The 23,347-nt window shown below is 40.4% G+C and overlaps 2 protein-coding genes across 5 annotated transcripts; both read left to right on the top strand.

Moving 5' to 3' along the window:
* The first annotated feature begins 102 nt into the window (after positions 1-102).
* Positions 103-8,264, top strand: LOC117254799 (uncharacterized). 4 transcript variants are annotated; one of them, XM_078163439.1, is made up of 4 exons: positions 103-963; positions 3,998-4,086; positions 4,762-4,870; positions 5,128-8,264. In XM_078163439.1, exons 1-4 carry the CDS (start codon positions 723-725, stop codon positions 6,288-6,290), a joined length of 1,602 nt encoding a protein of 533 aa, XP_078019565.1. In that variant the 5' UTR covers positions 103-722; the 3' UTR covers positions 6,291-8,264. The 4 variants fall into 4 exon arrangements, with proteins under 4 accessions (XP_078019565.1, XP_033479103.2, XP_033479104.2 ...); XM_033623212.2 differs by having other exon boundaries at positions 3,998-4,125; XM_033623213.2 differs by having other exon boundaries at positions 103-981; positions 5,128-8,263.
* Positions 8,265-11,578: 3,314 nt separating this feature from the next.
* LOC117254675 (uncharacterized) lies at positions 11,579-21,370 on the top strand. Its single transcript, XM_033623049.2, has 4 exons — positions 11,579-12,438; positions 12,523-12,683; positions 12,812-12,905; positions 18,132-21,370. The coding sequence occupies exons 1-4, from the start codon at positions 12,135-12,137 to the stop codon at positions 19,334-19,336; spliced, it is 1,764 nt and encodes a 587-aa protein (XP_033478940.2). The 5' UTR covers positions 11,579-12,134; the 3' UTR covers positions 19,337-21,370.
* The last annotated feature ends 1,977 nt before the right edge of the window (positions 21,371-23,347 follow it).

Genomic DNA, 23,347 nt, shown 5'->3' with positions numbered 1-23,347 from the left:
ACTTCTATGCCAAACTGTGTGTTTTGTAACGTTATATAGTCCGTTTGAACGGAAACAATAACCTAGCACATGTGTCGGTGATTAATTAACATTAACGATTTATGTACCAATCTCGATGAGGAAGCGTCATTCTTTAACTGAGACCCATAATGCTGAAATGATCAAGTTTGTCCTAACTCAGGAGCCGTAGTTTTAATCTCGGAAGTGCGGTTGTTTACGGAATCAAACGGAAATGCGAAAGCTCAGCGGAATTTGTAACGTAAAGTTATAGCCTTGAAATTGACTTACTTTTTCTACTAAACTTACTTTGCACTAAACAGAAACTATATGTGCTTTAAATGTGGTATTTCCCCCCCACAATCACTTATCGTAACGTGACGTTAGAGGTCTGAATCAGTAACGTTAACTCTGTATCACAACTAGTGCAGCAAGCTAGTTAGCTAACGTTGGCATTACTCGAATCTACAGTTTGTTTGTCACTGGGTTTGGTGTGATGGAAGTAACTAAATGGTAACTGTGGACCACCCACACACGTTTACAACCTGTTTACCGTTACCCAGACAGAAAACCGAGTTTAGCGACACTGGCACATCCAGTTTAGAGAGACCGACGTTAGCTGTGCTCGCCAGCTGCCACTCTACAGTCTCTGAAGTGCCAGCCGGAAGGTGCCTGCTCTCCTGTTTACTGAAAATAAAGGACTGTTATCACACACCCTTGGCGAAATGGCTGAATCTATAGTAAAGTTTCAGTCACAACTTTCTGGTGTCATGGAGACGGTCTTTAAAGCTGCCATGTATGAGATCACCCGGCTGGTGGAGGACAGTTTTTTGGAAGAGGTGACACGGTGCAGGGAGCAGGTCGAGTCTCTGAAGAGGCGACTGAAGTGGTCGGAGAGTCGCCGTAAAGAGAAAGAGGGAGACAGGAGGGGCAGATGTACTGACTGCGGACGAGTCGGGCCGTCCGGTGAGGACAGCGCCGCAGGTGACTCTGTCTGGTGTTACTCACCTAGGCTGTTTTTAGACACTGTTAATTTCCTATATTAATTTTGTCACATGGATGGCTAAATGCACACACGTTGTTATAAATGATTCACAAAAAACCTACTTGATCACCTAACCCGAGCTCTTAAAAAGTTAGAAATCATAGATGGGAAAGGTCTTTGATAATTATGTGTCAACGAAAAATTGGCTGGAAATGAACTGATAATAGATTGAGTCCACAAAAGTGCTCTGCAACAGCTTTAAAGCTGCACAGATCAATGTTTTTATATTGTCAATTAATCAAAAACCATGTGGAATGTGAAGAAGTTGCTGTTAATGACAATTGCTCCAACTCTTCAGGTCTCCTCAGCTCCACAGAATATTTTATGTCTTTTAACATCACTGTTTAGTTCACATTCCCCGCTCTTACCTGCTTTGGCTTCAGCAGCAGCAGCAGGCAGCTGTTCAGAAAAAAAAACCCCACATATAAACCCACCATAAACTACCTATTCTGCACCAAACATTCATGGTGAACTTAGTGGAGCATTTAGCAGTTTAAGAGTCAGATATTTCTTTCAATACTTTGTTGAGACCATATAATGCAGCCAGAAACATGACTCCAAATGAATGCTGATGTTGGTCTCTGATTGCGGCATGTGTATATATGGTGTGTTCCATTTGTATTGGGAAGTCGGAATTTTTGAGTTCCCAGTCGGAAATGTCAACTGCAACACCCCCTAAAGTTGGATTACCGGCTTGGAAAGTTGGAGGAACCTCACCAACCCCAACCTAAAAATCCTAATCCATGGCTCCTCCATGCATTTACTATAACAGTCATACACACAATGCTGTCCAGCTTTTATCTGTGGACATGTCACTACAGTGTTTGTTTACAGCAAAATGTGTTTTTGTCAACCAGTATTGCTAACAATGGCTAACCTGGCTTGAATTGGTATTGTTAATAACATCTTTGTTTTGTGACTTGTTGTGCTGGAATGGGATCAGCCCCAGTTCCATCCTCCGATTTCCATCGCGGAAGCAAAAGAAGCATGATCAGCGTGAGATGTAACACACCAGTGTTTGCCTCTAATGTGATATACAACATGTGCGTCGGCAGCGTGTTATTAACAATAACAATGACGTAACATGTCAATAACAAACATTTACCATCCCTGTTATATGGCAGCTGATCTTGTCCTCTGTTCGGAGGTAAAGGAGCTCCTGGGCCTCATTGTTTTCCCAATTTGCTTACATTTTTGCCCACACTTCTTCTTCTTTGCGTTAGCAGCTAACTGCTATCCGATACTTTTTAAATCTCTTGCAGTGGATGGCATGCATAACATGTCAAAACATCACACCTGTGCCACCCAGAATCCCGTCCTGCTGACTGTCCCATTTATACTGACTTCACATCAGCACTGTTACTACCGCTGATGCTGGCTTAAAGGCGAGACAACTCTGTCACCCCATTCTGCGATTATACCTATTATACAGAATGGTGAGGAGGCATAATGGAGTGAAAGTCCTCCTCTTAGCTCTGTTTTTGGTCTCTACCATGTCTTTTTTGCTGCCAAATGTTCCATAATGTTCACCGGCTAGTTGCTAACTTTGTCTACTATTTGGTGCAAGTAGTCAATCAATCAATCAATTTTATTTATAAAGCCCAATATCACAAATCACAATTTGCCTCACAGGGCTTTACAGCATACGACATCCCTCTGTCCTTATGACCCTCGCAGCGGATAAGGAAAAACTCCCCAAAAAAAACCCTTTAACGGGGGAAAAAAACGGTAGAAACCTCAGGAAGAGCAACTGAGGAGGGATCCCTCTTCCAGGACGGACAGACGTGCAATAGATGTCGTACAGAACAGATCAGCATAATAAATTAACAGTAATCCGCATGACACAATGAGACAGAGAGAGAGACAGAGAGAGAGACAGAGAGAGAGAGAGAGAGAGATGCAGGTAATAACAGTAGCTTACAACAACATTATTGAAAGTAATAATATTATAGTTATAGTTCTGGCTACTGTGGTACAATATGTTGAAAGTATGTATTAATATCTGGCAGTATACATGTGTGACAATAGTCATATGTGTATAATAACAGTAGAAGTATGACTAATGACTAATGATGGCAGCAGCAGCAGGAGGCATCTGGCAGGACCACGGCAGCAGCACAACCACACACGTCACGCTGTCCAGGCACCGCTGCAATATGAGTTAATCTGAGAGACAGTGGAGCACAAAGGCTCCGGAGAAGAAGCCGAGTTAGTGACATCCAGAATGGCCGAGTTAGCAAGATGCAGTAATAGAATACGAGAGAGAGAGAGAGAGAGAAGGAGAGAAGGTGCCCGGTGTATTATATGGGGGGGGGGTCCTCCGGCAGACTAGGCCTAAGTCAGCCTAACTAGGGGCTGGTACAGGGCAAGCCTGAGCCAGCCCTAACTATAAGCTTTATCAAAGAGGAAAGTCTTAAGTCTAGTCTTAAATGTGGAGACGGTGTCTGCCTCCCGGACCGTAACAGGAAGATGATTCCACAGGAGAGGAGCCTGATAGCTGAAGGCTCTAGCTCCTGATCTACTTTTGGAGTAGTGTATAGTAGGTTCTTCGAGGTATATGCTAATTACAGCTGCCTGTTGTGGTCAAAAAATATGCTTTAAGAGTGGTGAGAGTGAACCAAAACAGTGAAGCTGCCAGCTCGAAAACCAAAACAATGAGATGCAAGTCAATATAAAGCTGTGTAGAGCTGAGGGGAGCTGCAGATAGTTTTTTTTTAGTTCATCACTGTGAGCGACCTCTTTCACATAACACATAGTTATTACATTCATAGTTATTACAAACATATATATATGTTATAGCTGTTTTAAGTATCTTAATTTGTTAGGCCACCTGGGTGGAGTATGACCCATTAAAGTTTCACCCATCTGAGACTTGCTAAATTCTGGAAGTGCAAACAGTAATGTTCATACTATTTTATTTTAAAAAAGTAAAATGTTTCCTATCCTCTGCTACAGATAAAAGTCTTAAACAGGAGAGTGTGCTGCAGGAGATAAATGGCTCTCACAGCATCGATGGAGAGACACCTCGTCATGACATGGAAGAGGTAGGACCAGAGGCCCACAGTGCCATAAAGGCATCACAGGTAGAGAACCGTTTGTTACACTGTTTGAGCTTCAGTAAATGAGGTTTCAGTGTTTAAAATGTGTTTTGTTGGCACATTTGATGGCAATATCCTGGTTGTACACGTCTCATGACTTCAGTAATCTTAGTAGGGCTGCCACGATTAGTCGACTAATCGATGACTAATCGACTATTAAAATAATCAGTGACTATTTTAGTAGTCAACTAATCGGTTTGAGTCATTTTTCATAGAAAAGTACTATAAAAGTACCTCAAAATACTCTTGTTGCAGCTTCTTACATTCAAATATTGGCAGCTTTACACACTCTCCCATGACAGTGAACTAAAACCCTTTGGCGTGAGTATGAAACAAGACATTAGATGACGTAATTTTGGGGTTTGGCGAGACATTTTTCAACATTTTAACACATTTTTCGATGAAATGATTAGTCGACTAATTGAAGAAATAATCGACAGATTAGTCGACTGAAAATAATTGTTAGTGGCAGCCCTAAAGAATTCTAGTGTTTTGTGTAAATTGTAAATGTTGTAGCATTTAATCAGACCTGCCTGTTGATCTAATGCTAACCTTATGGGTACTCTTGAGGTAAGTGGAGTTAAAGCTCCTGTAATAATGTTGTTTCTGCTTGTCTGCCAGTCTCAAGGTGTACAGGCTGAAAAACTGGATAGACTGCTCAAGGAGGAAACCCTGCGGATCACACCAAAAACTAATGACTCCCGAGAGAGATGGGGAGTCAGTTTGGATGGTCAGTCTCTTCATGAATGCATAGATTGAGAAAAGTTATTTTAAGCATATTAATATCATGTGAATTTTTTACTCACAAGTATATAGCCATTTCTGCAGGACTGGTTTATAGGAAAATTATACACCAGATGATACACTGTGTCACCACTGGCTTCAAAGTCATTATTTTCAGGGTTTATATGGTAATTGTGATATTGTCTTCCCCATACCCATAAATCCATAACTGTCTAAAAATCTTTTCCTCCTCTAATTGGCCAGACACAGAGGCATCTGGTCTGCCAGGGCCCAGTAAAGGTTGCAGTGACCAGAAGATCCCAAAGTGCCATGTGAACTGGGAAGCTGACTATGACCAGAGGCGAGAATCAGGCCAAGATGGACATTCAGTTGACCCATCTGAACCACTTTTCCAGGGCAGGTATGGTATGGAAGATCTGGGAGGTTTTGGCAAGACTGGCTACGAAGACTCCAATATGATAGATATGGGTAACTTGGATGAGTTACAAGGATCACCATCCCACCTGGATGAGGATCTGAGTTACATAGGGCACTATGAGGGGGATGTGGAATCACCAGAAGGAGCCGATCGTCAAGTTTACCAATCGGCAGCCACACGGAATAGAAGGAGCGTGGTTGGTTCACCTACTAACTCTCCCACAAGGACGAACATTGATGTCAGTGGAGAGCTCAGCTGTTTATTGATCAATGAAGAAGGGTATCTACAAGACCCGAGTATCTTGTACTCTGAACATGTGTCCAGTGATTCAGGTGGTAGGTTGAACTTCAGAGGTCAGGGCATTCGCATTGACCCATCTGTGGACAGCACAGGGGATATCTATGGGCCTTCAGATGCATACAGTGATACCGTAAACTTGGGAGAGAGGTTGCAACATCAGACAGGAGGGAGAGGAGGGAGGAGACACACCTGTAACCAGTGCTCCATGTCCTTCGCTGATTTGGCCTCACTAAAGGCCCACAAGCAGACACACAAAGGCATAGGACAAGTGCCACCGTACTCCTGCACGCAGTGCGGAAAGACCTTCACTCAAGCGTGTAACCTCAAAGTCCACCAGAGGATTCACTCGGGACAGGGGCTCCACCTGTGCAGCCACTGTGGTAAAGGCTTCCCTTCTTTCTCTGACCTGAAGACACACAAGTGTGGCCAAACAGGTGACAAACCTTATTGCTGCACTGTATGTGGGAACAAGTTCAGCCGTCTCTGGAATCTGAAGTTGCACCGGAGAATTCACACACAGGAAAAACCTCATCAGTGTACCATGTGTGATAAGAGCTTCACACGAGCTGACATATTGAAAGTTCACCAGCGCACCCACACAGGGGAACGACCATATTGTTGCACTGTGTGTGGCCTCAGCTTCAAACGCCTGGATCATCTGAAATCACATCAACGCAAACACATATAAAGCTTGGGAAGTTTAAGGGGAGAGCATCTGAGAATTTAAGATTGTTTATTGTATGAAAAGATTTAAACATGAATGTTGTTACTCATAAGCCATAGATGTTTTTTTCTTCTCTTCAATACCTTTGATTTTATTAAAACACTATATAGGACAAAGATAGAATACATGTTTCTTGTCTTTGATGAATTATGTCTTACTTGTACCCATTTATTGCTACATATTTTGTTACTGCAAAAATGACTAAATAAAAAAGATGTCTGTTAATGGTTTCTCAGTATATACGGTTTGAACAGTGTTTGACATTTTCTTGCAAAGGGCAGATAGGGAGAATCATAAGAGATGCAAATTAAGAAAAGAGGCCAAGCCAGCACTGAGCCCTCCTGTTGCAGATGAGAGGTGTGACATTAAAGACACATCAGGGTAGCATGATCAAAGGTTTGGGAGATAACAAGGGAAATCTTTGTAGGGTCGTTAAATTAGAGACTTCTCTTGATGACATTGCAGTGGTTTCTCTTTTTTTTCAGGAGAGAGTTGATCAGAAACCCAACTTTGTTATGGGATGGATAGGAGGTGGTTGAAAGGAGACAATGCAGTTTGGATAGAAGCCAGAGGATGTCAGGGAAGTATCTTTATATCTAATTGGCCCTCATATCAGAAAAAGGATTAATTAGGTGTCAGACACTTTTTGCTGAAAGAGGAGAAGAGGGAGATCAAGGAAATGAAAAAGGAACATACCTGTGGTGAGAAACATCCTAGAATTCAGAGTGGGTTAACCAATAAACATAAAACTTACTTTTGCTGTTTGGAATCTTACCAAACGCAATAACTGATAAGCTAAATGCATTTGATGAATTTACCCAAGGGGGATAATAAAATACAAAGTGAACATTTTTACATACATTGGTGGAAATAAGTCTTCAACACATTAAACATATTTCCAGTGCAGTTATTCACATAGAATTTACACCAGACATTGATATTAACATTGATACTTACTGATATGGATCTGTTTGGAGACCAATAACCAGGAAATCAAATATTTAGATAAAAGTCATCAGTAAGCATCACGTAATGTGTGTTTCTTAATCTGGTGGAAGGATTTTTTAGTCAAAGTTGGAACCACAAAGATATGATGGGTTTTAGTGTGATTTGCCATGCCCGCCCCATTGACTCCAATAGAACTGACACTGAGGTCTGGCTCTTCAAATGCTGTCACTGAAATCATGATCTTTCCTTCTTTTATATTTTCCTTGGTGGATGGCAACAGATTCTTCTCAAGAAATTCCTAGTACATGGCTCCATCTTAATATTTGCAGGAAAGTTAGATTTCTGTGTCTCCTGGCCACATTATGGGCAACAATGTGACATGTCATGTTTGGAGAAGAAATGCTTCTGCATCTGACCTTAAAAATACCACACCTATGGTGAAGTTTGGAGGTGGAAGCATCATGGTATGGGGCTGTTTCTCTTCTCCTGGTACCAGAGACCAAACTATCAAAGGGATGTTGAGTGGAGCCATGTAGCGGAAAATTCTTGAGAAGAATCTGTTGCCATCCACCGGGACAGTGAGGTTGAGATGCAGGTGGACCTTCCAGCAGGACAAAGATCCAAAACATACAGCAAAGAAGACTCAGCTGGTTCCAGAGAACGAAAATAAAGGTGTTTGAATGGCCCAGTCAATCAGCAGTCTTAAACCTGATAGAACATTTGTGGAAGAAGCTGAAGCTCAAGATTCACCAGCAGTTCCCCCAGAGTCCTTTAGATTTAAAGACTGTCTGAACAATGTTCCCCAATCTAAACACTGTGAGAGATTAATTTCTTCATACAGGGAGCATCTTAATAAGCTGCATTGCAAACAAAAGCTCCTCCAACAAATATTAAATAGATTGTTTAAGACTTTTTCCCGGTGTTTTTCCACTTTATTGCACATTGCTTTCTTAATGGATTGTAATGATATGATTTCTTTATTTTTATAGTTTTATTGAGTGAATATTAATGTCTGATGTAAATGTCATGAGAATAGCTGCTTTGGAAATGTATTAAATGAAAAAAATGTTGACGTGTTGAATACTTATTTCCTATAAGCTATATCAAAATGTAGGAGCCCAGTTTTGATATGGAAGTATCAAATAAATTTAGTATCACTAACCCGTGTGGAAACGAAGGTGAATAATATAATCAGTGTAATGTAATTAAGATTGTGTACTTTAGTAATGTATTTAAGTAGCCTACAATTTTGAGGTATTTGTACTTTACTCGAGTATTTCCATTTTATGCTATTTTAGTCATCTACCCCACTACTTTTTAGATGTAAATATTGTACTTTTTACTCCACTACATTTATTTAACTTTAATCACTCGTTACTTAGTTTAATAATATTTTGTATCAATAATCTAAATTTGCAAATAGGTCATAATATATTGCTCTAGGCTAACCCCCAAGCAGTTTATGGAGTAAATAAAATTAACTCCACGTCTACCAGCTGCAACATTTAAGTGATGAGTAGATTTATGCATCAATAATTATAATCCAATAATATAATAGTATGTATTTTTCTAAAATGGGCCATTCTGCATAATAAGTACTTTTACTTTTGGTACTTTTAGTATATTTTGATGCTAACACTTTTGTACTTTTACTTAAAGGTCCCATATTCTGATCATATTCAGGTTCATTCTTCTATTTTGGGTTTCTACTACAACATGTTTACATACTTTAATGTTCAGAGACTACATTATTTTTCTCATACTGTCTGCTTGAATAAACCTGTAATCATCCTCTGTCAGGCTCGGACTGCACATAGGGAGAACCGGGACTATTCTCGAAGCGCCGGACTGTGATCGGACTGCTGGCCTGCCTGTCATTTTTTTCCCAACAGGCAGGCCAGGCCAATGCAATCAGAGGCCAGCGCGTGATGCGAGGAGAGGGATGAGGCGTGTGAGGTTGAGCCACTTGTCAGTTGTCAAAAGACAGGACGTGACTGGTTTGTTTCAATTTACACCTGCCCCAACAGTCCTACGTTGTAAACACAGCCAGCATGGTGAGGAGGGGGTTTGTCAACTCGCATCTTGTGTGTCTGTGTAGGAGCCCACTGGCGCTGAGACGTAAGGGAAAGTGGTCTAGTTAATTTCAATGGATCCCAACCCAAATCTGGGGAAAAAAAGAGAAAAGGTGGTGCAGAAAGAGAGAGTGACAAAAAAAGAAAGGCACGCGAGGACGACGGGGCCAAATGCCTAAAATTGCCAGATTTATTCAGGACCCCCATCATGGTAAAAACACACGATGCTTCTGCAAGTTACCTATAAAACATGCAGGTCCAGTGACCCCCAGGGGTCCTTGAGGCCAGATTGATGAATGGACCCTATCAGAGAGAGTTAAATTAACACTGAGGATTGGATTTTACAATTACAGTGTAGAAATGTAGGCCCTTGAAATTCAAAAGTTTTGAAGTTAAAATTAAAAAAGGATTGAGATTTGAAAATCATGGACCTACTAGCCACATTTTCACTACTTTTGAGATGATTTATTTGTGCAACAAATGGGATATAATCATTTCTTTTTTCTATATGAATACAAGGGCAAATCAAGTAAGAAATTCACTGTTATACTGTATAAAGTATAAACTATAAAAAAAAACTATAATTCTATGTTTGCTATGTAAAGGTGGAGGAAGTGTTGGTACCAGTCCTGCTGATGCTTCAGAAGGAGAGGCCAGTGCAGGGCAATTGGCAGAAGGTACAGAAAAATGTCAAAACCCCCTACAGTAGGGCATGTCATTGGTGGTACATAAACTTGAGTTATTTGCATATTCCTTGGGATTACATTACATGAATGCTATTTATTCATTCATTATTATTAATCACCAGCCTGTAACAAGTTGCAGACACATGAACACCAGGCACTGGCAATTGACATAAATGGCTCTCTCATGTAGTTGTAATAATAGCCTTCTACAGCTTTATTCTATAAAGTGTAAGTGAATTTTTCTGTCTGTTGCCTTACTGTTATGTACCCCAGCCCAAACATAAAAGCCATTGTATATTCCAACCTTGGATTTAGGTTGGGGTTCACTAGGGTTCCCCCTCACAGTTGATTAATTGTTTGGTTTGGACATAGTTGGCTTCATGGATTAGGCTATATTGTACTTTATGAGATAGCTGTGCAATATAGCCTACAATATTGTATATTGTAGGCTATATTGCACAGATTTGCAAACCTGTACCTATGAGAAATGAAACATATTGACTTTTATCTATAATCAAAGGAACTTTTTGACTTAAACTGTCAGTGTGCTTAGCTGGTTGTGTTGTATTTTTTTGTTCCTGCAGCTGTATGCTTGTTTTGGTTAGTGTGATATCTGATGTTTTGGTTCACTACTTGGAATGTGTTATACGTGTCTGTCTGCACGTGTGTCTGCGTGTGCTTGTAACAAGCTGCAGGCTTGTTAACATAATATATTATAAGACAAACGGCAGTTGATATTCTGCATGACTCTTCTTATGTATAGCTGTAATCTTGGCACTACTTGTTATGTAAAAGCTTTATTCTCTATTAAAACCATTTCCTCGGCACTTCGTAAACATCCATCTATACCCTACCCATGCATCCTCCCTGGACCCTGTAGTTGTTCCTGGACAAAGTCAATGACACGGCCTAAATCTGCATTGTCCCTCCCTCGACTAAGCCTGTTGTCCTTAAGTATGCGCAGCAAATAATTCCTGCTGATAACAATCCCATATCTACCTGCAAGAGCAGCAAGAATTTCACTGTAAGACATTCCAAGATGAAAATAAAACTTGATTAGCTCAGTTCTCTTCATTATATGCTGGCTGTGTGCATCGGAAGTCATTAGAGATGCATATGAGTTCATAGTAAATGATCTTGTGCGCACAAGATAAAAAAATACCACCTTTTGGGACTTTAGGGGCTCTGTATTTATCCAAGTAAAATATAAATATATATAAATATAAAAATATCCACCAGTGAAAATTGTATATAGCCTAATAATATGTAACATTCTGTCTCCATATCAAACACCAGCACGAATACCTTCAACGAGATAAAAACAATTTAACAATATTCATTCACTTTTACAATAAAGCATTATAGGAGCGCGTGCATCTATGGGGCCATAATATGTTGTACAAATGCTAAAACGCATTACTTGGAAACAATGACCTGAAGTTACAGCTGACTGCTTGGCGCAGCCTATTGGTTTCACTTTATTGAAACGCGTTTTGTAATTCCTAGACTTCAGGTAAGGCCACCGTACTACGTTGTGTATGACGTCACGAGCAAAAACAAGGACCACAAGCGCTAGCTCAGTTAGATGCTTAGTGCACACGAATTTGCTTTGCTGAACAGTCGTTACCCGCTGAATCCTTAAACACCGGTTTAAATAGATTAATACGCCAGGCTCGACTATGGTTACTATAATTCGTGGCTGTGTACGGTTCGTTGACGGTTTGACGCCCTTAAATGTGCTTAGCATACCAATGCTAACGTTAAGCTAAGGAGTAATATTAGCTGGCCAGGTGACAACTTCAATTGACATGAAGGCAGCTTGTGTCAATAAATAGGTCGCTGTGCGTCGGTAGTCCAGCCCTTTAATGTTAATAAATGAATGAATAGCTGTTTATTACCTGAAATACCCACAACAGCAACAACAACAACAACAACAAGCGGATGTATAGTTGGATAATGGTGTAACGTTAACGTTACAGCCTAACAACCTGTGGTCGCGTTAGCATTTTAAGTCGGACTCCTTGTCCCCCTTTGTTACTTTGATTTTATTTTCACGAACACAAGGAATTCATTTTTAAAACCCGCGACCCTGACTGACCATCATGTCGGACCTGGACACCCTCATTGTAACTTTCCAGACCCAGCTCTCGGATGTGATGGAGACAGTGGTAAAGACAGCCATGTATGAGGTGACCAGGTTGGTGGAGGACGGATTCCTGGAGGAGGTTCAGCGCAGGAACCAGGAGGTGGAGTCCCTGAGGAGGCAGCTGCAATGGGCCGAGAAAAAATTAAGTGACAAAGGGGGGAGAGAAGGAGGAAAAACTGGGAGGTGTGTGGACTGTGCCAAGGATGATGTGGATCTGTCCAGTGACACTGTAGAAGACAGGCCCAAAGAACAGCAAGATGGTAAGAACAAACAGAAGGATCATTAATATAGCGACACAAACACTCTGTATTATGTTATGCTACTTGAGCACTATTTTTTTCCAGACATTTTGGGGGTCTGTGGAGTGAAACAAGAGGGTGACTCTGTGGAAAAGTGGGCTATAAGTCGCACACAAGAATACATACCAGAGTCAACTCAGGCAGCAGACAATCCCACATCCACTCACAGCCCTGAGAGGGAATCACAGGAATGTCTCAGAGCAGAGGTACTCTCAGTGTTGTTGTGAGAGGCTGTATGCATATTTTTTTCCTAATAGGAACATTCTGCACAGAGCATTCAACTAATAAATCAAAATGTAACCATATTCTCTGATGTCTTCTCTGTGATATTCAGACACCAGAAGATGATGTAATGTCAGCGTTGAATGTCAAGGAAGAAGTGAATAAGTCGTCTTTTTCTTCTGCGCATTGGAGTGATACCCTCGATGGTGAGTATTGTGTCAACAATTAACAACATATTAAGTTTGGGAAAAAATATATCTTTATCTCTCTCTGTCTTTATATATGTATATATGCATTCTGGATAGAGACCTCAGATGTTGTACCTGGAATCTGCTGGAGCCACTCTCCCCGTTTGTGTGTCACAGCCCTGAGTGCTCCGATTACTACTGGCACCACTGTTGCCTTTACTACCCACTTCTTTTCTAGCTCCTCTTTCAGCCCTTGGTACTTTTCAAGGTTCTTGTGTTTCTTCTTTCTTATGTTGCTGTTGCACATGACAACCCACACCAGGAAGTCAACAAAAGCACATGGCAACTTCACCCTTGTCTAGATAAGGATCTCATAATTACAAGATCTTATGTCATTATTATGAGATAAGTTGTCAGTTTTTTTTTAATGTCAGTGAATGCATTGCGCTTCTGTAAAAATATACAACCTTTCTTATTTTCTGTAGTAAATGCAATTAGTTTATCAATCCTTTGAAACAGGCTGATTAAAAAATTAAATAAAATCAGTGAAAATAAAATATTTACTTTTTAGGCTCTGGACAAGGAGTGTCTCGATAATCCAAAATAGACGATAACCGTGATATTTAAAATTATACAACAGTTAGTTCTGACCGAGTAATTTGATTGGACGAGAGGCATTCCGTGAGTGCTGATATAGAGTATAACATCACTGGGACTTGTAACAGTAAAATCACTCCACTCACAGGTGTTATAAATATAAATACAACCGTTAATTAACCAACTGTCACACTCGCTACATTGACGCAAACTGACACTATAGCGTTACACCAAGATGGATGTTTTCCCCAAAATTACATTTGAATTAAATTATGAGTGGTCGTCAGGAGAGGACGAGGAAAAGGAAAGCCAGGACTCTTCTGTGCAGACCTCCAGGTGTGTTTGTGTAACATCAGTCGACCTTGACAAACTGGAGAGGAGCAAAAATTAAGCGAACACGGTCAGGAATTATCAATGATCATCTGATGAGGTATTGATGAGGATGAGGGAGAGTGGAAGCTAAATCCGGCCGTGCCAACATCCAGGTTTGCCAACGTTTCATCAGCCGAACTGGACGAAGTTACACAGCTGCAGATCAATGTAAATACTAAGTAGGCTAGCTTGTGAGTTCCTGGCGTGTGTGCTGTGTTGCCTGGCAACAGACAGGTGGAACTGTTTTTTTTTTTTCCGCGGAGCTACATAACATACTTAAATAATTTATTTCATCACCTTTTGTTAACATTTCCTTACTCAGCATTGCTGTTTAAGCTGTTGTTGAACTGTTGTATAAAAGCAATATCACACTCGAGGTCGTGATGTTGTACTGTATATCGTCACGGCTGTGACTTGGTTGGCCTCGTGCCTACGACCAAATCACAGCCGTGACGATATACAGTACAACATCTCTCCCTCTTGTGTGATTTTGCTTAAATGAAATACTGATATTATGTTAATACACATATGATAACATTGTATAAATAATTCAGCACTTAAATCGTTTCCGTTTCTTTAAGTACTCACTTTGTGTCCCTCCCTTAACACCATCTGGTTGCCTTTTTACTATCCATTAAAGGGATAGTCCAGATTTTTTGAAGTGGATTCGTATGGTGTACTTGTCTGTAGTCAGTGGACTACCTACAGTAGATGTCAGTTGGCACGCTCTCGGTTTGGAGAAGCAGGCTGGAGTCCAACACAGAAGCTAAGCAATGTACAAAAAGGAACGGGGTCATCAACAAAATGTATTTTTTAGCGTAAATATATTCTATATTGAGAGTATTTTTACTACTTTAGTTTTCCGTCAGACAGCCTCTACTGACGGAAAAGCTGTTAACTACTTCAGTTCCTCATCTGTGCTCTCGTCAAAGCCACCAGACAACACTGACAGAAACAGAAACAGAACAGAACAGAAACATTTTAGTTTGCTGAACATGGGAGCTGCTGGTCTACCACTGCTTTGATCAGTTAGTTAGTTTGTATTATTGTGTGACCTCAGTGAATCCAAACTGACACTTTTAAACAACAAGTGACGCAGTAACACAAAATAACTGTTTGAGGCAGTGGTGGACCAGCAGCTCCTGTGTTCAGCGATGTTAAATCACAGTTTTTCTCAATGGAGCCTGAAATTTGAGAGAGCCATATCAGCTTCAATTTCCATTTAGAAATTACTGTCTGACATTAAGGTGAAGCAGTGAAAATATTCTAAATATAGCATACACTTAAATGGATATTGATTTTTTTTTTTTTTTTTAGGTGGCTAAAATACATTTTGTTGCTGACCCCTCTACAGCAGTACATTGTTTAGCTTCCATGTTGAACTCCAGCCTGATTGTCCAAACTGGTGGCGTGCTGACTGACATCCTCTGTATGTACTATACTGTTTATGGAGTAGTACCTCATACAACCCTTATTTCAAAAAATCTTAACTATGCCTCTAAGTGTAAATTATCTTTTTGTATGTTTTTGTACAGTTATGGTTTCATGTAATTCATTTGCCAAAACAGAGACAAAAGCACAGTAAACAAAGTTAAAGGTGAATTTGACTGATAGCATTATTTTTATGCCTCTGCGCTGGCGATAACCGTGGCCAGAGGAATTAGGTTTTCAGGTCGTCCGTCCGTCACATTCATGTAACTGCGATATCCCAAGAACACCTTGAGGGAATTTCTTAAAGCAGCTGTGCAGAACTTTACGTTTTTGTTGATTATAGCGCCCCCTTTGGTCGAAGCGGTATGACACCCACAGCCTGGTGTTGTAAAATTCCGACTGCAGCCGGCATTCGGCTTCATTCGTAAAATCTCGACTGCAACCGGCAATTACCGCATGCATTTGTTTTGGAGAGCCAGAGGAAAATCATAAATGTTCTGGTGTAGCTCTGAATTTCTTATAAACTGAGGACAACTGCCTGCTGTATATTTGTGTTCATGGTCACAGTCACAGATAATTTTGTGGCGTTTGTTGAAACGTTACTAGACAAAAGCGGTTCACATCAGCTAACGTTACATTTAGCTTGCTTATAACCAGGGCTGCCCCTGACCAAATTGGGGCCCTAAGCGAAATTTTATTTGAAGCCCCCCCCCCCCAACCTCTGCCCATCCCAAATGTATCATAGGTACAAAATGACTGTACTGGTAGTACTACTACTACTACTTATACTAATATTAACAAAAAACTACTGCTATCTATTATTACATCATTATTATCACTATTATTATTATGTACAGACTACAGTCCTAAGAAAACATACTAATTCAGGATCAAACAGACTGATATTTCAAATTTTACATTCAAGTTTAGTTCCCTCTGTCAACAAATGCATCAGTTACATACTCATTTCATCAGTATTTCTCTGTCTCCTCAAAAGCTGACTGTTATGAATTAAATTCACCAACAGATGGCGACATTTACCTCCATAAAAATAGTCCAAAACTTATATTAACAACATAAATTGATAGGCTATAAACTTTAGCCAATATATTATATATTGGCTAAAGTTTATAGCCTATCAATATATACGACCACCAACTGGTCATTTTACCACTCCTTTTCATCAGAGGTGAATGCATAGGGCGTTAACAAGACATTCAATAAATGTTAATCAGGGCCGCTGAAAAAAAAAAAAAAAAAAAAATTCCAGTCTAGACAGAGACTGGAGACAGAGATTCCTATCTAATGAGTAGCAGCTTAGGTGTTTGTGCCACAAAGTTTTATTTCAACAACATACCCATCTTCAAGTGAAGCACGAGCTTCCTCTTGTTTTGCCTTTCTATGCACAGCGCGTTTAGGGAGGGGCGGCCCTGCTTATAACTTCCATATCGCCATATATTGAAGTGAAACAACGTCTAAATAGTTGCGGTATATTCTCTAAATAAAAACAAAAATTACATACCTGTCGATTAGGAAAAGGGCCAACTCGGGATCAGTTTTAAAACCTTTCAAATTTCTCAGCTCTTTCCACTTGGTGAATGCCCGACCAAGGTTTACACGCGTTTGGGCTCGAGCCCTATCACTGTCCCGTTTAGCCTTCTTCTGTTCTTGTGTTCTTTTTCTTTAAGATGGTGCTCCTTCTTTATCCGCCATGACATCGAAAGTACAACCAAGTCCTTATAGATACATCTGTTAAAACTGTTGTGTGTTCAGCAATGCCTGTTGCGTACCGCTTACTCGAAGAACACTCTCTGTAAACACGGCTCCTTCTTCTTCTGTGGTTTAATGGCTGCGGGCCGCTGCGGGCGTGCAGACTTACTTCCGCCAACGGGTGCCATATTCTGGTTTGCTGACTTCCGCTGTGTCCGACCCGACCAAGGCTACGCTAAATAGCCATATAGAGAAAGGCCTTTTTGTCGCTGTTGGGTTCAAATAAATATGCGGATCTTCAAGGGGGGTGATACGAACTCCTCACAGCTGCTTTAAAATTTGGTGCAAATGTCCACTTGAACTCAACAATGAACTGATTAGATTTTGGTAGTCAAAAGTCACTGTGACCTCATCTGTCTCATTCTCGTGAATGCAGTATCTCAATTACACCTTAAGGGAACTTCTCCAACTATGACACAAATGTCCAATCGGAGTGAAGAATAAACTGATTAGAATTTGTTGGTCAAAGGTCAGCGTGACCTCACAAAACATGCTTTTGGCTATACCTCAAGAATTCATACGCTAATTTTGACGAAACTTCACACAAATGTCTAATAGGATAAAATAATGAAGTGATGACATTTTATATCCAAAACGTCAAAGGTCAGCTTCACTGTGACATTGTTATGTTCTGCATAAAACTTTTCTGGCCATTACTTAACGCCTTATCTTAGGAACAGGAGGGGAGAAATTTGGTCAGTTACTGAATTGGTGACACTTACCTTGAAATTGTGCTGATTGTGTAGATCTTTTGTGCTTCCAGGAGAAGATGTGCGTGAAGCATCCATGTTTTCACAGGCAAGGATATAAACTGTAAGAGAAACAGAGACATACTGTACAACCACAGGGCAATAATTCTATTTTTTTTTAAAAAAAAAATCTTTAGATATTGCAATAATATGGTTATTGGGAACTCTTGTGGCCACAATAACCATGTTGTGAAAATCTGATATCATGCCAGCCCTACTTTGGACCAAAAATACAGCAACCAACTTGCTGCTCTGGTAACAGTTTGCCAGTGGAAAAAGGCAGCTGAATTCATTGATATAACCCCTGTTTCCGTTCATTGTGTAGGTAAAGCAGTACCTGAATCTCACAGTGCTGCTGAGATGACTGAAGCACAACCAAATCGGGCTCAAGAGAACCGTGAGGAATTACTGAGGGATGTTATTAAGCAAGACCCACAGATCTCTGCTGCATATGTCTTTCCTGAAGACCAGAAGGAAACACACACAGCCACAGATCCATCTTTAGAGGGGGACAGTGGTTGGGCTGGCCTGACCGTCACAACAGCTGGATTGCTGCAGAATCACTGCCTTGCAACAGAAAAGGACTGCGATCCATCCAAAACTAGAGGTCCTCTGAGGCAAACAGAACACGAGCTGTGTAATTCTGTCACAGGAGATGTTGATGTTCTGGTTACTCCGAGTAGAGATCACATTTCATCCTCAGCGTCCCCACAGGCAAGACTGCAAAACAGTGATGCGCTGGGTGTGACCATCAAGCAGGAAGTGATTGTCGATTCTGATGGGTGTGTGGAAAACCTGCCTAAAGAAAATAAAATAAAGTCTGCGATGGCATTTTTGTCATGTTCAGTTAAACAGCACAGGTTGAGTTCAGAAGCACTCAAGCAGAATCACATTTCCCACAAAGCCACTGTACAGGAGGTTATGAAGCTGCATTCCAAAGTTGGTACAGGTCTTAGACTGCAAGCTGCTATACAGCACCTCCACCGACCAATGAAAAAGCCCTCTCACACACTTTCCAACAGTACCACCACAACACTGTCTGTAGCTCACTCTCAGGTTGTACATTTAAATCCCCTCAACAGGACTCCGTCCACATCTAAAGCCGCGCCACCCCCTCCACTCTCAATCCAGCGAGCTCACCTTGGAGACAGACAAACCACAGCACATCACCGAACCAGTGCTCCATGGGTCAGCATCAAATCCCATCAGTCTGCAAACTCTCATCACACCAACCCCTTACCCCACCCAGACTCTCCCCCTCTTGCTGGCCCCAGGCACCTCCTGCGCTGTGGCCAATGTGGGAAGTGCTTTCCCCACCCCAGCAACCTGAAGGCCCACCTGCAGACCCACACAGGTGAGCGGCCTTTCTGCTGCTCCCTCTGTGGTCGCAGCTTCACCAAGCTGAGCAACCTCAAGGCCCACCGACGGGTCCACACCGGAGAGAGACCGTACTGCTGCTTGGCTTGTGGCAAACGCTTCACCCAGAAATGTAACCTGAAACGCCACCAGAGGATCCATCTGGATGTATGATGATGGACAGCTTGTGATAAAAGGACAAGTTTGGTGTGTTTGTTTCGTGTTGATTAGGATGCTACAGTGTCTTCCTTTGCAATGTTTGAAATTGCAAAAATTGTTTCTTGTGTACTCGTCTCTCAAAGTGATTGTCCCGAGTAATTTTTTGCATTCTAGAAAGATTCATCCAGTACCTTGTTGTAGTTATTAAAGGATGAAAAGCAGTGTATTGTGAATCATGCACAGAGATAGGTCAATTGTCAATTGGTCAATAAACATTTATTCTGTTAATACAAGTCAAATTATTCATGCCTTTGAGGAAAATCACACTCGCTGTCTCTGACTATGGATTGGGGCATGTATTTATCAGCCTGCTGAGAGTCACTTTAGACTGATGAAAGATACAAGTAAAAAGTCTTTACTTCTGCTGAAACTCACAAACCCACTTAAAGGGGAACTTCACCCATTTTTTAAAAATGTATACATCTTTTCCTGTGGTTTCGACAAAAAATATGAGTAGAAGTGAACAACTCTCTCCGAAACCCCAAAACTAGAGTGCTGTCAGTATGTGACATTAGTGAAAATGTAATTATTGAGTTAGTCTGATTAAAACCAGACTTTTTTTTGTGTGTAATGCAGTGATAACAGAGTAAGTGAAAACAGTTGTAGAGATATATAAACAGTAAGGAAAGAAGATACAAAAAGTGAGAAAGAGACCTACAATAAAAATAAGAGCAACTAAATACATCAGAACAAAATAAAACAATATAAAGCAAACAAGGAGTAGAGCACAGGCTGAAACTGATGGGCGTACAGGCGAAAACAAGTATAATGCAAAGCTGTATGAAAAGGTGTGTGTGTGTGTCTTTGTGTAGGAGTATTCGATGAGTTGATTTTTCCAGAGTGTGATGGAGATTCTGTTCCTTGTTCACCAATTCATGAGGATAGTTTTCTTGGCGATGGTTAGGGCAATGGAGAGTATTCTGCTGGATGTATTGTTGAGGTTTATGGTGGATATGTTGCCAAAGTTTGGGCTGCTGCATAGACAATAAATGAACGATGTTATAGGACAGTGGTTCCCAACTGGTCCAGCCACAAGGTCCAGATTTCTCCTTAAATCATTCGTTCAAGGTCCACACAGTTTAATATATTCGGTGTCATACTTGCATTTGGCCATGTTGTCAAGCTAGTTTGTCAAGAAGCCGTCCACTACTCACTCACTTTACAGCAGGAACAGCACTTCAGAATAGAAGGCCTTTGCCGTATATTCCCTGTACTTTAAAAGAAAGTGTGTTTTTTCGAAACTTGACACATTTGTGAATCACATGCGGTCCATTCAGAATGAACCCGCGACCCACCAGTTGGGAACCACTATTATAGATGACAGAGCACCCAGAGGATTGTTCAGAGTATATGGGTACATTTCTTTGTTTTAACTGAGAACATTATAATATAATGAAGCTCATTTGGGTATAAAACAAGAAAAACATTCTGTGGGTCCATTAAATCAATCTCCTATTTATTGTCTATGGAGCAGCTCAAGACTTTATACCCTGTGACATCACAAGTTTGAGACCTGAGGCTCGCACATAGTTTCCCCATTGAGTAGAGCTCTCGAGGTCTCTAAAGTTGGTTCAGAGTAGATTTATTTTATCTTTGTGTATTTATATCTGATAAATAAATTAGAATGCTGTGAATTGCTAATTGCCACTGTACATATTAAAGATAAAAAATATGATTTTAAAATCAAAACAAATATACAGCTTATTTAACAGGTAAACCACATGACAAAAAACAACAACAAAAAAGAAAACACACCTGCAATAGTTAATGATTGGCTCTTCTTACTCTGAGCGAAGCCAACATGTGGTTCATCTTGTGAGCTCATAAGGATTGCCCTTACAATTAACTGTGTGTAGGGGGAAGTAGCCTTATATATGTGTTTTATTCTTCACACTCAGCAAAGAACTGTTTTACTCCTGATTTGTCTCTTAACTGTAATTTTCAAAACTTTGGAAAACACAAGCCCAGGTCATGTAAATCTAGAATTTACCATAAAACATAACTTGAAGGCAGTTTTTCCTCCAGCTGAAGGTCTGTGTGGTTTGCTGTAAGACTGGTGTAAACTGAACCTTTTGAAGAATTGACAGCATGCAGATGATGCTTCATGACTGATGGCTCAATTTATATTCTGACTGATAAAAATAATTGCTGACTAACCCTCTGAGATCATATGAAACTCAAAGTCCTGAAGACATGTCATGCTAGCTTCTCAGACAGTGGGCTATTTAACACTCCACTACTAGGCTAAATGTTGGTGAGGGAAAATCTGGCATGGCCATTAGGGGTCCCTTGACCTCTTACCTCAAGATATCTGAAAGAAAATAGGTTCTATTGGTTCCCATGAGTCTCTCCTTTACAGTCATGCCCACTTTATGCTGGTGCCATGCAGTTTTTTTGCATGTAGTACAAATGTGTCATTTTTGCCTATTTTTAAAATATTTCTGCATACCGGGATGCATAAACAGTCTTTGAATTGCATAAATTGGGTCTGACTGAAAAGCTGAGACTCTAGCAGATTCAATGAGCTCAGTTTTGTTCATGTGTGATAATGTCAGTCCCCATAGCAGCTATTTTATTGCAGACATTTTTTAAATGGACAACACTGTACAAAATAACCTATAGTAACCTCTAGGATAATCACAGCCATTAAACTTCATAGCCACAAACTAGAGACCTTGCACATTCAGCGGATGTTTGGCTTTCATAGGTATATTCACAATAACAGGGTTTGTCAGCAGTTTCCAGAACAGAAGTGCTTGTCATCCAATTGCCAAAAAATGCAGGTCTTACAGATATCTCCAAATGTCAAAAGATGGATTTTACTGTGGTGTTCGTCAAGATCAGTTCTGAAGGAGAAAACATACTTAAATTTAGCAACAAATCTGTGTAACAAATTATATTAAACCAAAAATTGCTGTGACAATTTATGAGACATAATACACTCTAAATCTTCAAAATTTCAATAGGCCCTCACCAAAACAAAATGTTTATGACAGTATCAGTCATGACTAGAAAAGCTTGACACAGTGCTGAACTGCATTTCAAAGTAACCTTCAGGGGGTATTCCATCAACATAGCTAAGCTGTCCAGACTAAGGTGTAATCTTGAAGTTTGACTAAACGCCAACTCCCAGTCTAGCTCCAACCCGTTCCATCACGTGAAATCAGCTGGCTCCAACTGACACTAATTCAAGCCTCACCTGTTAAGCCTCAACTCAATCACACACCCAGGGAAAATAAAAAGCCCACACTAGTCGAGTGCCGAACATGTTGCAAAATGTCAAAAAGCAAAGGAAAGGAGTGAGTGGAGGCTTTTTCTGCGGCGGAGCAAATGCTCCTTATGGAAGTGTATGAGGACTATAAGGACATAATTAAGAAAAAAGCAATTAATAAAGCAAGGGAGGTGGCGTGGCAGACTATTGCCGACAGGCTAAATGCGCAAGTGACAAAGAAAATTCAGCATTTCAGCATAATATCATGTTCTATAAATCCCGCATCAAAGGGACAAAATATATGTATCTAAGAACACCTATTAAATCTAACAATTCAAGTATGCCTAATGAAATTCACCAAATGTGTAAATTAATATTAGTGATAGGCTGTTTATCACATTATCTACTGATTCCTATGTACATTTCAGATGATGCGTTTAATCAAACTATTTTATGTCAATCATCGCATTTATCACATAACTGATTGTAGATTATGACATTTCCAAAATGATCAGTTCATAGGAAATAATCACATGACATTTATCTATTGATTGTATAAAAATCCATTTAGTTAATCCATCAATTCAGTGGAGATGAGGAAACCTATTAAGTGAATGCAGGTGATAGTGAATCAATTATCTATTTCTCATCATTTGGGAGTCAATTGTAAGCTCTGTCCCTTATTATATCAAAATAAGGAAAACCCAAAACCCCCTTAAATTAATGGAATGGGCTATAGGATGAGGAACAGACAG

Source organism: Epinephelus lanceolatus, chromosome 3 (assembly GCF_041903045.1).
Source record: "Epinephelus lanceolatus isolate andai-2023 chromosome 3, ASM4190304v1, whole genome shotgun sequence".
Classification (NCBI taxonomy): domain Eukaryota; kingdom Metazoa; phylum Chordata; class Actinopteri; order Perciformes; family Serranidae; genus Epinephelus; species Epinephelus lanceolatus.
This window is presented reverse-complemented; position numbering and strand designations above follow the sequence as displayed.